Source organism: Hemibagrus wyckioides, linkage group LG12 (assembly GCF_019097595.1).
Source record: "Hemibagrus wyckioides isolate EC202008001 linkage group LG12, SWU_Hwy_1.0, whole genome shotgun sequence".
In the NCBI taxonomy this organism is placed as follows: Eukaryota; Metazoa; Chordata; class Actinopteri; order Siluriformes; family Bagridae; genus Hemibagrus; species Hemibagrus wyckioides.
In genome coordinates this window covers 1,208,550-1,221,704 of record NC_080721.1, presented here as the reverse complement: position 1 = coordinate 1,221,704, position 13,155 = coordinate 1,208,550, and the positions used below count along the sequence as shown (strand labels likewise).

Genomic DNA, 13,155 nt, shown 5'->3' with positions numbered 1-13,155 from the left:
TATGTCAAGCTAACAGATCAACAAAGGATGCAGTGATCAAAGCTCTACGCACAGCACTTACACACCTGGACCAGGAAAACACCCATGTAAGAATGCTGAGCAACAGATTCCAGAACATCAGGATGGGAGACCACACATCATCCACTCTCATCATGACCACTACACCACAGGGGTGTGTTCTCAACATCCTCCTCTAGCCTTCTTGACCCATGACTGCTACCCCATTCATCCTATCAGCACCATCATCATGATACCACCATAGCAGGACTGATAACAGACAATAAGATAAGCCTACACCGAGGAGCTTCAGCATCTGACAGAATGGTGTTCCTACAAAAACCTAGAATTAATTCTACAAAAACCGAGGATCTAATAGGATTTCAGGAGTTTAAATCACACTGAGTACTTTGCTCTCTGCATACACAGGGACGAGGCAGAGAGTCTAGAGAGCTTTAAGTTTAATTCAATTCAGTTTATTTGTATAGCGCTTTTAACAATGGACATTGTCTCAAAGCAGCTTTATAGAAGTACAGAAACAGAGAAGGGAAAAAATTAAAGTTTAAATTAAAGTTACTATTTTATCCCTAATGAGAAGCCTGAGGTGACGGTGGTGAGGAAAAACTCCCTGAGATGATCTGAGGAAGAAACCTTGAGAGGAACCAGACTCAGAACTGAACCTCATCCTCATTTGGGTGACACTGGACAAGAAATAATATAAATGTAAATAATGTCCTCTCTACAACAGCAATCAGGGCTCATGAGGAACTATTAGGTCAGTGTAGTTTCTAAGGTCATTGTAGACACTGTCTAGTTCCTTGGTGTGCATATCTCAGCTGACCTCACCTGGACTACACACATCTTATATCAGGTGGGGAAGGTGTAACAGAGACTCTATTTACTCAGGAAGTTAATGCACAATCACCTTCCTCATTGCTTACCAACTTCTATCGGTCAGCAACAGAGAGCCTCCTGACCTAGTGCAGCACAGTGTGGGTTCACTAGCAGTGCAGAAGAGACACTACCCTCCCTCTGAGACATCAACACTGACCGACTCCAAAAGACAACCAGTTGTATTATGAAGGACACCACTCACCCTGGACATCCTCCCCCTGCCCTCTGGGATACAGATTAATCAAAACAAAAACTAATGGATTAAAAAACAGCTTCTTCCCACAGGCACTCAAATGTACATGCTCCTCTCCCTCCACTCACACACACTGAGGTGCAATAAGCCCTTTACTCTTTACTCAAAAACTGGAAGTGCAATTTCCCCCAACACACACACACACACACACACACACACACTATACTGCCATATTTGCACTATATTATTTGTTTTTGCACAAATATTGTAAACATTACCTTGCTGTGTTTATATAGTTTTATATTTATGCCTCTTTCTTCTTACATTGCTAATCCCTAATGAGCTGCTAAACAGTGTTTCGTTGTTTTTAAAACAATGACAGTAATGATCTATTCTCTTTATTTTTTAATGTCCATGATGGTTATTGATCCATCGAGCCGTTTGTGTACCTTGTCTTTTAAATCCTCTTTGTAGACACACGACCCTTACCTGTTTTTCTCCCAGACCCTGCTCTCTGCTGAGGCTGACCTGGCGACCGTCCAATCTAAGGCTAGGAGGTTTCAGAAGATGTGGGCCAGATGAGCACTCCAGTGGGGAGAGAGGGAAGAGGATCTGCTTCAGATGGTAATGTGATTGGAGTGTCTACGTCTATGTAATGTAATGTGTATATCTATCTATCTAGAATGTGCTAAGGAGGAGAATCTCATGCTGCACGCAGTGGCAGAACCTGGGACTTCAGAGACAGAGTCACACAGGTATCTAGTGTAGGTACCTTGCACCAGTATCTAGTGAACTAATTAGTGTGAAGGTAACTGAACTAGACTTTTCGACTATATCATTTTTTGGCTAGTTCCGGGTGTTCTTTGAGGCTATAGTTGGACTGGAAATTTTGCTGAAACCTGCTAACCCTGGATAATAATATTACCTGGAGCACAGTTTCACAAAGTTCAAGCCATGCAAGATGAGCTGCTAGACTGTAGGCTGGATGACTGGATGTTGACTTTCTACACCAAAATCTCTGGTCCTGATGTGGTGGTGTTTAGGAATATTATTTTAGGAACTTATTCCTGTAAGAACTATTTAGGATAAATGTAGTTTAAGCACATGTTACCCGAGGATTACATGAAAATGAAGCAATCCACAAATAAATGATGAAGAACATGTCTTGTGAAAATATGTGTGTGAACTGTGGATCTCATACTTTTTTTGTGAATCATAAACTAGCTATTTATGCATTTACAAAAATAACTCCAGATGAATGCAATAGCCCGTGGAAAGGGGTAAAATATATGAATGAATTCAGTAAGAAGTTCGAATGCTGTTTAAGTTCAGTGAAATAAATCCTGAGCTCATTCTGCTACCACTGAGTTTTATCCAGATCTGTAAGTACAAGATGTACACATATAAAAGACACTAAGCAATCTGTACAGAACTTTTATTTAACTTTATTTGGTCCCACAAAAGTCATAATATAAATACAGAACTATAATGTAATATATATATATATATATATATATATATATATATATATATATATATATATATATATGACAAAACATTAACTATACAGCTTCGGTTAACAGCAGGAGGAGTTAATATTTCACATTTAACATGGAAACTGGCAGAATAGTTGGGTCTAGCACTTATTTTACCAGGATTATTATGTTCCTACTGTACACACACACACACACACACACACACACATGGGTCTGAACAACAGCTGGGCCTTCTGAGAGTGTTTTTAATATTGATAGTCATTGATAAAAATGTAAATATTAAATTTTATGTCTGAACTATGATCATTTCTGCAACAAAATCTGCTATAATTACTCAAAATGAGCGATTATTTATTATCAGTATTTAGTTTACTAAAGAAGCTATCAAGGTCAGGTGTTAAGATCTTCTTCAAATCAGGTTGATTCCTGTCTGTACAGCCACACTCTGTAACTCAGGTCACACATGAAAGAGATAATGAGATGCACATCATGCACATGTCTGCTCAAGTCTTGATCTCGATCACTTTGATGAAGGGCAGAGATTTGTTTCCTGGACTTGTTGGAGTCAAAGGCTTGCTGCAAACCAGAAGAATGTTTTTTGAGTTAAGAAAAATGAGTAAAAAATTCCTTTTCTGTTTTAATCACTCACAGACAACAGGACTAAGTACTATACAGTCTGCTGACTATTTAAGCGGTTAGTAACAATTTATTTGTATATCGCTTTTAATAATGGACACTGTCTCAAAGCAGCTTTACAGTACAGAAACATAGCATCAGAGAAAATGATAAAGTTTAACATTAAATTAACATTTATCCCTAATGAGAAGCCTGAGGTGACGGTGGTGAGGAAAAACTCCCTGAGATGATCTGAGGAAGAAACCTGGAGAGGAACCAGGGGAACCTCATCCTCATTTGGGTGACACTGGACAGGAAATAATGTAAATGTTTATAATGTCCTTTCTACAACTGTTTATAGTCACGTGGAATTATGATATATAAGTATGATGAGTAGATATGTTGCTCCACCTGGTGAAAAAGTGCTGTTAATTATCTATTGTGCTGGACAGTGACTGGGACACTGAATCTTCAGTAAGCACTATATCCTGGTGATCTGACACCAATCTCAAGAACACTGGGCCTAGGGCAGGGATACATCCTGGACAGGACATCAGTACATCACACACACACACACACACACACACACACACACACTAGGAGCAATATACAGTAGACAATCCACTCTGGATATGAGGAGAAACTGCTCCATTTCCACAATCACATAGAACATAATGCAGAAACGTAAAAATAACCTAAATATAAAACCACAGAATCAGTCAGATAATTCTTGTCTGGTGTGTGTGTGTGTGTGTGTGTGTGTGTGTGTGTGAAGACTCACCTGTATACAATCTTAGCTTCTGACTGGTGAGAGCTTTGTGCTTCATCACCCAGACAGAACTCCATCTGGTCTCGCATCTCTCTGTTCTGTAGTGAAGGAAAGAAAAATGTATTCCCAGAGATTAACAGGAAGTATGAGAAGAATGATGGATGAGTTTAGAAGCCTCCTGTATGATTCATTTTCTCCACCTGCTCCACCTCTGCATCTCTTGTTAATCATGGTTCAACCCTGTTCCTCATTAGAGCTATTACCCTGTGGTGTACAATCCTACACTACTACACAGGGTAATAGCTCTAATGAGGGTTGCATGTGGAAACAAGCTGCACTTCCCAAACACGTGCCAAACTGGTCCAACACCTAAACCAGAAAAATGTTAATTCTGAATCTGAAAAAAGTTCAGCATGTTTCAGTATCAGACATGTCCCATGTATGAGATACACTTCCATTTTAACCAGCATCAAATTCACACAAGCTTTTTAAATACGCATGCCATCATATGATTGGAGCTTTCTAGTAATCTAATCTAGTAACTTTCTATTAATAAATTCATCATGTAATATTTGCTGTGTGTGATGCATGGCTTTGCAGGAAAAGAAACTCACTCACACTGTGGTACTTCATATTTACACCATCAGCTGTCTGAATGTGGGGATTTATCTCAGGGGAGAATTTTTTTTCTAAGTAAAGAGAGATCATAGATAGTGTTTGGATCAGTTTATGCCGTTTTATATATACACTATACAGCCAAAAGTATGTGTACACCTGACCATCATGCTCATATGTGGTTCCTGCTGACACAAAGTTTGTTGTACACAGATGTATAGAATGCAAAAAAAGATCTCCAGCCCCTAACATCCAGGTCAATTCAATTTCCCTTCACTGGAACTAAGAGACTGGAACCCTGTTCCAGCATGATGATGATCCTGTACACAAAGCACAAAGCTCCATGAAGACATGGTGTAGAGGTTAAGGTTGGAGTGGAAGAACTGGAGTGTCCTGCACAGAGCTCCTGACTCTGACTCAACCCCACTGAACACCTTTGGGATGAACTGGAACACCGACTGAACCTTCACACTCTTACAACATCAGAGTCTGATCTCACTAATGCTCTTGTAGCTGAACAATCACTAATCCCCACAGACACACTCCAACATCTAGTGGAGAGGTTGTTCCTCATGTTCCTCATGCTTGGATCAACAGCAGTAATTGGTAGGGATGTGATTGGGAGAAATGTTCTCCCAGATGTGAAAAAGGTTATGGTGGTACAGTGCTATTATTAAGGTGCAGATCATCTTGCTTGAGTCATGGCCTTTAGGTGTATAGGGAATGGGAGATAATACAGACTCATTATCCAGACTCACAATACTGACACAAGAACACACACTCACCTCTGCTTCCAGAAAAGCCACTTTTTCCTCTAGATCTCCAATCAGACGCTCTCTCTCCTCCATCATAACCCGAGAGTTCTGAAGCTGGGGGCAAACAACAGAGTGACAATGTTTATAATGGATATTAACCACACACACACACACACACACACATTCACACAGATTATGTATCTAGTAATGTACAACTCCAGGCACTGAGTGTCTGTAGATCAACTGTAGTCTATCTTAACTAATAACTAAAAAGTCATCTGGAACATGTATGCAATATGTGTGTGTGTGTGTGTGTGTGTGTTACCTGCTCGATCATGTGTCTCACTTTCCTCTGTTGGCTCTTTAGCATGTCATCTAGGTGATGGATTTTCTCCTTCAGAACTTCTTGCTCTTTTTCCAGCTGTTTGCACCTAGAACACACACACACACACACACACACCTGCTCTGTGTCTGTATACACTGATTATCAGATGACCAGTGGCAGAGAAAGAACAGAACGGGTTACACTGTAATGTACGTCTACAACATGCAACATGGATTATGGGGAGTGTGTGTGTGTGTGTGTGTGTGTGTGTGACAGATGCTAGTTACAAAAGAAATAGTTTAAATTAGACAGAATGCAGAGTGTGTATGTAATGTATGAATGTAAGAATTTTGGAGAATCAGATGAGGATCAAGTGAACTGTATGGTACTTTGTCTTGTTTTCTGCAGCCATTAGTTCACTTTATTCCTCTCACCTTTTCACATCTTCCCCGTCCTTCAGTGCTTGGAGTTCCTGAAGTTCAGCCTCGCCTGCAGTTATTTTGTCATGAAGGCTGTTGTTCTCCAGCTTCAGATTTTCTAGAAGTTTCTGCAGCTCCTCAGTTCGGTGGCTCTGCTCCTCTGCCTGGTCCTGGACCTGCTGCAGAAGATGGTTTTGTTCCTCCAGGCGTCGCAGGATCTCCGTGTTCTCTTCCTGAAGAACCCACAGACACAGAGTCTGATTTTCAGTGTGTCCTAAATGAGTCCTTATTAGAATTCACAGACGCTGCATCAGAAAAATAGTCCAGAGACAGTGACAGTGTGGTTAAATTCAACCAGATAATGAAATTGTACAGGAATAATTACACTGCCCAAACCAGTGAGGGTTACACACACTGTCAGAAATCCAGGTCCTACCAAGTCGTGTGCTTGTGTAGACGTTTAAACTAGACGTGAATTATAGCCTCTGAACCTGCAGGGGTAAAATAAACTGATTAACGATCATTAGAAAGTCATTTCCATTGTTAAGATGTAGGCGGAAGGAGGAGACTGTGTGTGTGTGTGTGTGTGGTGTGTGTGTGTGTGTGTGTGTGTGTGGTGTGTGTGTGCTATTACACTGATCAGCATTATGACCAGTGCCAGGTTTTTTCATGGCACCTGTTAGTGGGTGGGATATATTAGGCAGCAAGTGAACATTTTGTCCTCAAAGTTGATGTTAGAAGCAGGAAAAATGGACAAGCGTTTTCTTTTACACCTCGCAACTTACAGGACTTAAAGGATCTGCTGCTAACATGGTGCCAGATATAACAGTGATCTAGTGGGGTCAATGCCATAAAGGGGGACCAACACAATATTGGGCAGCTGGTCATAATGTTATGCCTGATTAGTGTTTGTTACTTTTTATTATAGTTAGGTCGATGTGGACATTTATTTGCATATGACAGGAACAGTGCATTTGTATTATTATAAACTGTGTACCTAAATAAATAATTAATGTGTGTGTGTGTGCGTGTGAGAGCGTGTGTGTGTGTGTGTGTGTCACTGTAATGACCTGTAATGCCTCTCTGTCCTCCTGGTGTCTCCTTTCTGCCTCCTGCAGCTGAGCACTCAGATGTTTGGTCATCTCTCTCAACCTCACACACTCCTGCTCCTGATCGGGTCAGACAAAAAAAAAATTTATTTCATTTTATTTTATTTTTTATTTAATCTTTATTCCGTTTTCATTTTTAAAAAGGCTTAAAAATAAAATACCCCAAAACAGTTTTGTATGCTTGAGTAAATATTTTTGGTGTTATGCCTAAACATAATGAGCTGGCAGCAAAAATGAATCACATTACAGGCAAAAGCCACAACCTTTTATTACTCATCCCAGGAATGAATTACTCATCCCCAGAGACAGTTCCCAAAATGCACAGCATACCCTGTCACGCTAGTGAGAGAACTTGCAAAACTGTGAGATATTCATCATTAATCTCAAAATAAAATCAATAACAGCTTGGTGTCATTCTACTGCTGGAGATCTGGAAATCTTCTCTGTCCACAATGACTGTTTAGAGAGAGAGAGAGAGAATGCAGAGGATGGACAGACTCCTGGTTTCAGCCTCTGATGTGAACATCCCAGTGCCAGGATCCCAGAGAAACCGAACAGGAGACACGTGAAGGCACAGAGTGTAATAGAGGAGCATACACACTGACTATATACTGAATAGTTTTACGTGACCATGAGCATTTCACAGCGAGTCTCTAGGCTCCTGCTGCAGCATTTGGTGTAATAATCTCATCATAATCTCAAAGCACACAGTGAAAACGCTGTGGGAAAGAGAGATATCGTGTGTGTGTGTGTGTGTGTGTGGTGTTCACAGTACACAAGTACAGTACACAGCTTGTTCTTTGCTAAAGCGGCTTTGGCTGATGTTGTTTCTCAGTATGTCAGAGGTGTGATTTCTCAGAGCAGTGTGTAAACTGTGCTGCGTTACAGAAGTGTGTGTAGGTGAGAGACACAGAGTGACTGAAATAACACACAGGTTCACAGAGGGTTCATCACACTCTTACTGTGAAACCTTCACATATAAATGACTGTACTTAAATAAACTGCTCTTATTCCTGTTAAAAGATATTTTATCAGTATCAGTCTTCGTTTTCTATCACTAATTGGAAAACAAATTAGTGGTAGAGTTCTTACTCTGGACATCAGGACAGTCTAAACTCTGTAATACAGGAAGTGACATCACACACGGCGGCTCACAGTATTACAGTAAAATCTGCAGCACTTCTTACTTCACGTGAGTTTTACACTGAACACACAGACTCTTCAATCTGACTACACACTTCACTGTCTAAGGAGATAAATATACATGCTAAGAGCGTGTTTTTTACTGTTTCTAGATATAAAATTAATCATGAATACATTTACGCTACCCACAATTCTCCTTCCAGACCGCCAGAGTATTGAGGACTTCCGGGTTACTTCCTGGTTTCAGTAGATTTAAACCATGTTCATACCATTAGACAGTATTCTTAATCCTGCTATTTACTGAGCCATTTTCTTTCCATTGCCATTGTCTCTTATGTGTTTGACCACAAGGTGTTGTAGTAGTAGTGTGGTGGTGACCACTAATTGTTTGTTTGTATAATGATGTTGTTTTGTGTTTTTGGTACATTTGCTCCGTGGATTGATTTCTTCAGATTATTATTGGACTCTTTGCCTGTTTTGCTTTTTTTGACCCTGCCTGCTGTTTTGGATTGTTTGCCTGTGTTTTTATTTAATAAACTCTGCATATAGATCCCACACTGTCCACCTCCGACACCATGTTAAAACACTATATGACCAAAAGTATGTGCACCCCGACCATCACACTAACTTGTGGTTCTTAACCATGTCTGAAGCACACAGTTGTACAGAGTGTCTCTGGGTGCTGGAGATTTCTCTTCACTGGAACTAAGAGACTGGAACCCTGTTCCAGCATGATGATGATCCTGAACACAAAGCACAGAGCTCCATGAAGACATGGTGTAGAGGTTAAGGTTGGAGTGGAAGAACTGGAGTGTCCTGCACAGAGCTCCTGACTCTGACTCAACCCCACTGAACACCTTTGGGATGAACTAGAACACTGACTGATCCCCAGACCTTCACACTCTTACAACATCAGAGTCTGATCTCACTAATGCTCTTGTAGCTGAACGATCACTAATCCCCACAGACACACTCCAACATCTAGTGGAAAGAGAAGCCTTCACAGAAGAGTGGAACACATTGGGACAGTAAAGAGAATAAATGTGAAATTGGATGTTTAATCACATGGCTCTGATGTTGAGGATAGATGTCTGCAAACTTTGAATCATAAAAATGTACCAATCTAAATGTTCCTGAAGATCCAGAGAACGCTGAATGATAAGTGGTATCTCACCTGGCTCTCAGGGACAGACGTGTTCATGCTGGTGTTGGAGTCGGGGAACTTGGAGCTGGATATGTGAACTCGGATCCCATTGACTGGACTCTAGAGGGCAGGTTTGACGTGTTCATTGATGCTATTTTTTAATATTGTTTTTTATGTTAATTTTGTTAGTTCATGCTTCTTCATTATTAGGACAGTAAAAAAAAATCCTAACAAAAATGAAATGTTTGTAGAATAATGTTTGTCAGTAATGAAGCTTAGCAGCTAACATTCTGTACCTGAGATGGATTTTTAACAACAAATTGTAATCATGCAAAATAATGACTTTGTTTTTCTTTAGAGAAGTTTTTTTTTTTTTTTTTATAAAACATTTCATTATTTTTGAAGGCATCTCCATGTGCCTAAGGCTTGTGTGCAGATCATTTACACTTCATCACTTTATCATCATGTCTGTCAGTGGAGAAGAGTGAGGAAAATGAAATTCAATACCTTGTTATTGTTGTTATGTCTGGCTGCCATCTGTTCCCTCAGAGTCTTCAGGCAGTACCTCACCTTCCATCACACACACACACACACACACACACACAAACAATTCATAGATACTTTTTTGTTAAACAGACTTCTCTCTGCCTTGGGTATGGTGTGTGAGTAAAACCACTGGATGCTACGAGGCCTTGTGGTCGATGTACAGGATGTTTGTTACAAAAACAGCCTTCTTCCATCTTAGAAATATTGCCGAGCTTAGGAACATTTTATCTGTATCTGATGCAGAAAAGCTAGTTCATGCATTCCTGACCTCCAGACTGGACTACTGTAATGCATTACTAGGTGTTTGTCCTGCATCTTCAATAAACAAGCTACAGTTAGTCCAGAATGCAGCCACCAGAGTTCTTACCAGATCAAGAAAATATGATCATATAACCCCAATATTATCATCCCTGCACTGGCTACCTGTTAAACTTAGAATTGACTATAAATTAGCTCTACTTACATACAAGGCTCTAATTGGTTTAGCTCCCACCTATCTCTCCAGTCTCCTAACACGTTACAATCCACCACGCTCTTTAAGATCACAAAATTCCGGACTTCTGGTAGTTCCCAGAATATTAAAGTCCACAAAAGGGGGTAGAGCGTTTTTGTATTTAGCTCCTAAACTTTGGAATAGTCTTCCTGACAGTGTTCGGGGCTCAGACACAGTCTCCCAGTTTAAACGTAGACTAAAGACTTATCTCTTTATCCTGGCATACATCTAACACATCCCATAACCTTGTGCTCCAGTACATCTGATTAAATGCACATTATTATCTAGTACTGCTAATATTATGAACATCAGCTACGCTAATTCTGTTCCATTGTTTCCCTTCTTCTACCCATCCCGAGGCATACAGAGACTGTGCCGTCTCCAGTGGCATCCGGAGATGGACCGGCTCCAGCCGGGTTCTGCTTGTGAGGATTGGGATATTCAAAGCAGCGCTGTGGACAACAACCTCCTTATTGATTTACATAACACTATACACATGCTGTATCTGCATCACAACATTGTCACCCAAATGAGGATGGGTTCCCTTTTGAGTCTGGTTCCTCTCAAGGTTTCTTCCTCTTACCATCTAAGGGAGTTTTTCCTTGCCACAGTCGCCTCAGTCACCTCAGGCTTGCTCACTTGGGATAACATCTAGGACTGTCCGTCTGTCTGTTTATATGTTTGTTGTTTTCTTATGTTGTTTCTCATGTAAAGCTGCTTTGAGGCAATGCTCTTTGTTAAAAGCGCTATACAAATAAAATTGAATTGAATTGAATTGAATTGAATTGAATTGAATTGAATTGAATGTACAGACCTCCTGAATGTGTGAAACCTCGTCAGTCAGCATGGTGAGACTTTGTTGCTCCTTGTTCTGTTCCTGTCTGCCTCGCTCAAGATACACCTGCAATACAGAAGAACAGTTACACACACACACACACACACACACACACACACACATACACACGCATACACACACACACACATGCTAAAACTGACCTTGATGACTTCGATCTGCTCTCCTAACAGTGTGCTGGAATCTGCTCTTATCTGCGCTTCACAAAGCACTGCAGGCTGAACACAAATATTCTGTTTACAAAATGAACCACATAACCACTGTTTTCAAAGGAAGAACCACATGAACATCACGCTGTATTGTGTTTATTGTATTGTATTGTTTATTGTGTATTATTGTAATAGAGATATGTATTATTGTAATCTTATCAAGTGGCTTCATCTGTTTTCCTGTGCTCGTAAATCTTACTGAAATTTGGTGCTTGAGTTAGACTCACCTGCACTGAATAAAATCTTTAATGCTAATCTTTAATATCAGTAAAGTTCAGTAATCTGTGTGTGTCCTACTCCTGCTCCTGACCTCTCATCTCATCCTGACCTCTCATCACACTGCCAGGTTCAATCTGCGTGATTATTTTTATTAGATACAAATTTAATAAAAATTTTGTGAAAACCAGCTGTCAAACTTCCCAGAGGACAACATATGTTATGTCCTGTTGCTTTCTTGTGTCCATGTTGATGATTGAGTGTCTTTGTCATGTTCTTCTCCACAGTGGAGGTTAATATGAAGCTCATAAGAAAGTAGACACTCAGGACTTTAAGAATTTGTCATGTTTCAGAAGGACTTCTGTTTTTCTCTGGACAAAAAACTTTTTTTATTTTTTCCCACACAAATGTTTATATCTTTAAAGTAAATGTTGATCTCAAACCCATTTCTGCTCTCTGAGATGCTCCAAGTGCTTGTTCCTCTAAAAAGCAGCTCAAATTCTGTGTAAGGTTCTCCAACAGAGGGAAAAACACACGTCTAAAACACACTGAAAACCAACAGACTCATTTTATATCAGACTCACAGACAGAACATCAGTCATTTATTTATACTGATCTTCATACACAAAACCTCCTGTCTTTTTATTCACAGCATCAGAGAGAGCAGGAGTTTGAGATGTTTGAGGTTGTTCACTCACTCATGGTGCAGTGGGTCTTTCATTTTCACCTCATTTCATTCACATCTAATTCACCTGTCCTGTAACTTGACTCGAGATTTTTCTTGCTTTTAAACTGTTAAATAATAACCATCATTTTATTGGTGCACGTGAGTCAAAATAACTTCTACCTCATCCCTCCGAGGGACTTTTGCTGTTAATAAAAGTCCGATAAACGAGGTCCAGTGTTCATTTGGCTGCTAATTGTGTGTAAAATTACCTGGTTGTTGTTATCATGTAGCGTCTCAGTGACGAGGTTCTGGTTGTAGTCGTGCAGTGTGAGCTCACAGATGTGCTGTGAGGAGACGTGAGACGACAGGAAACAGGAAATACAGAACAGTTAGGGTTTACTCTGATTTCCTGCTGAGATTTTACTTCATTTGAAAGCTAGAGGAAAGCATTAAAATGGTAAAATGTTCAGAAATGGACCACACCTGAGTTTACTGTACGTTTTTCAGATGTTATCATATTCCTAATGGTTTATAAAACAGGAAGTAAACCAAACCCCAATAAAACATCTCTCCTGACCAGTCAGCATGCCTCCATGCACCCAGATCAAACTGGTCTCCAGTATGCAAGAACCCTCCCAAACCCCGACCCTCCAAAACACTGACCCTCCCAAACCCCGACCCTCCAAAACACTGACCC

General features: G+C 40.2%; 1 protein-coding gene across 2 annotated transcripts in view; it reads right to left on the bottom strand.

Annotated features, from left to right (window-relative positions):
* Nucleotides 1–2,809: 2,809 nt before the first annotated feature.
* Nucleotides 2,810–13,155, bottom strand: part of tuft1b (tuftelin 1b) — a 33,382-nt gene continuing 23,036 nt past the window's right edge. The window contains exons 2-12 of one of the 2 annotated variants that reach the window (XM_058404968.1): nt 12,728–12,802; nt 11,510–11,584; nt 11,328–11,414; nt 9,982–10,044; nt 9,505–9,594; nt 7,149–7,247; nt 6,094–6,311; nt 5,660–5,765; nt 5,365–5,448; nt 3,977–4,062; nt 2,810–3,156 (exon numbers count right to left, since the gene is read on the bottom strand). In XM_058404968.1, coding sequence (XP_058260951.1) covers nt 3,084–3,156; nt 3,977–4,062; nt 5,365–5,448; nt 5,660–5,765; nt 6,094–6,311; nt 7,149–7,247; nt 9,505–9,594; nt 9,982–10,044; nt 11,328–11,414; nt 11,510–11,584; nt 12,728–12,802 — 1,056 coding nt within the window. In that variant the 3' untranslated portion in view covers nt 2,810–3,083. Of the gene's footprint in view, nt 3,157–3,976; nt 4,063–5,364; nt 5,449–5,659; nt 5,766–6,093; nt 6,312–7,148; nt 7,248–9,504; nt 9,595–9,981; nt 10,045–11,327; nt 11,415–11,509; nt 11,600–12,727; nt 12,803–13,155 lie in introns of both variants that reach the window. The other variant, XM_058404967.1, reaches the window with a different exon arrangement.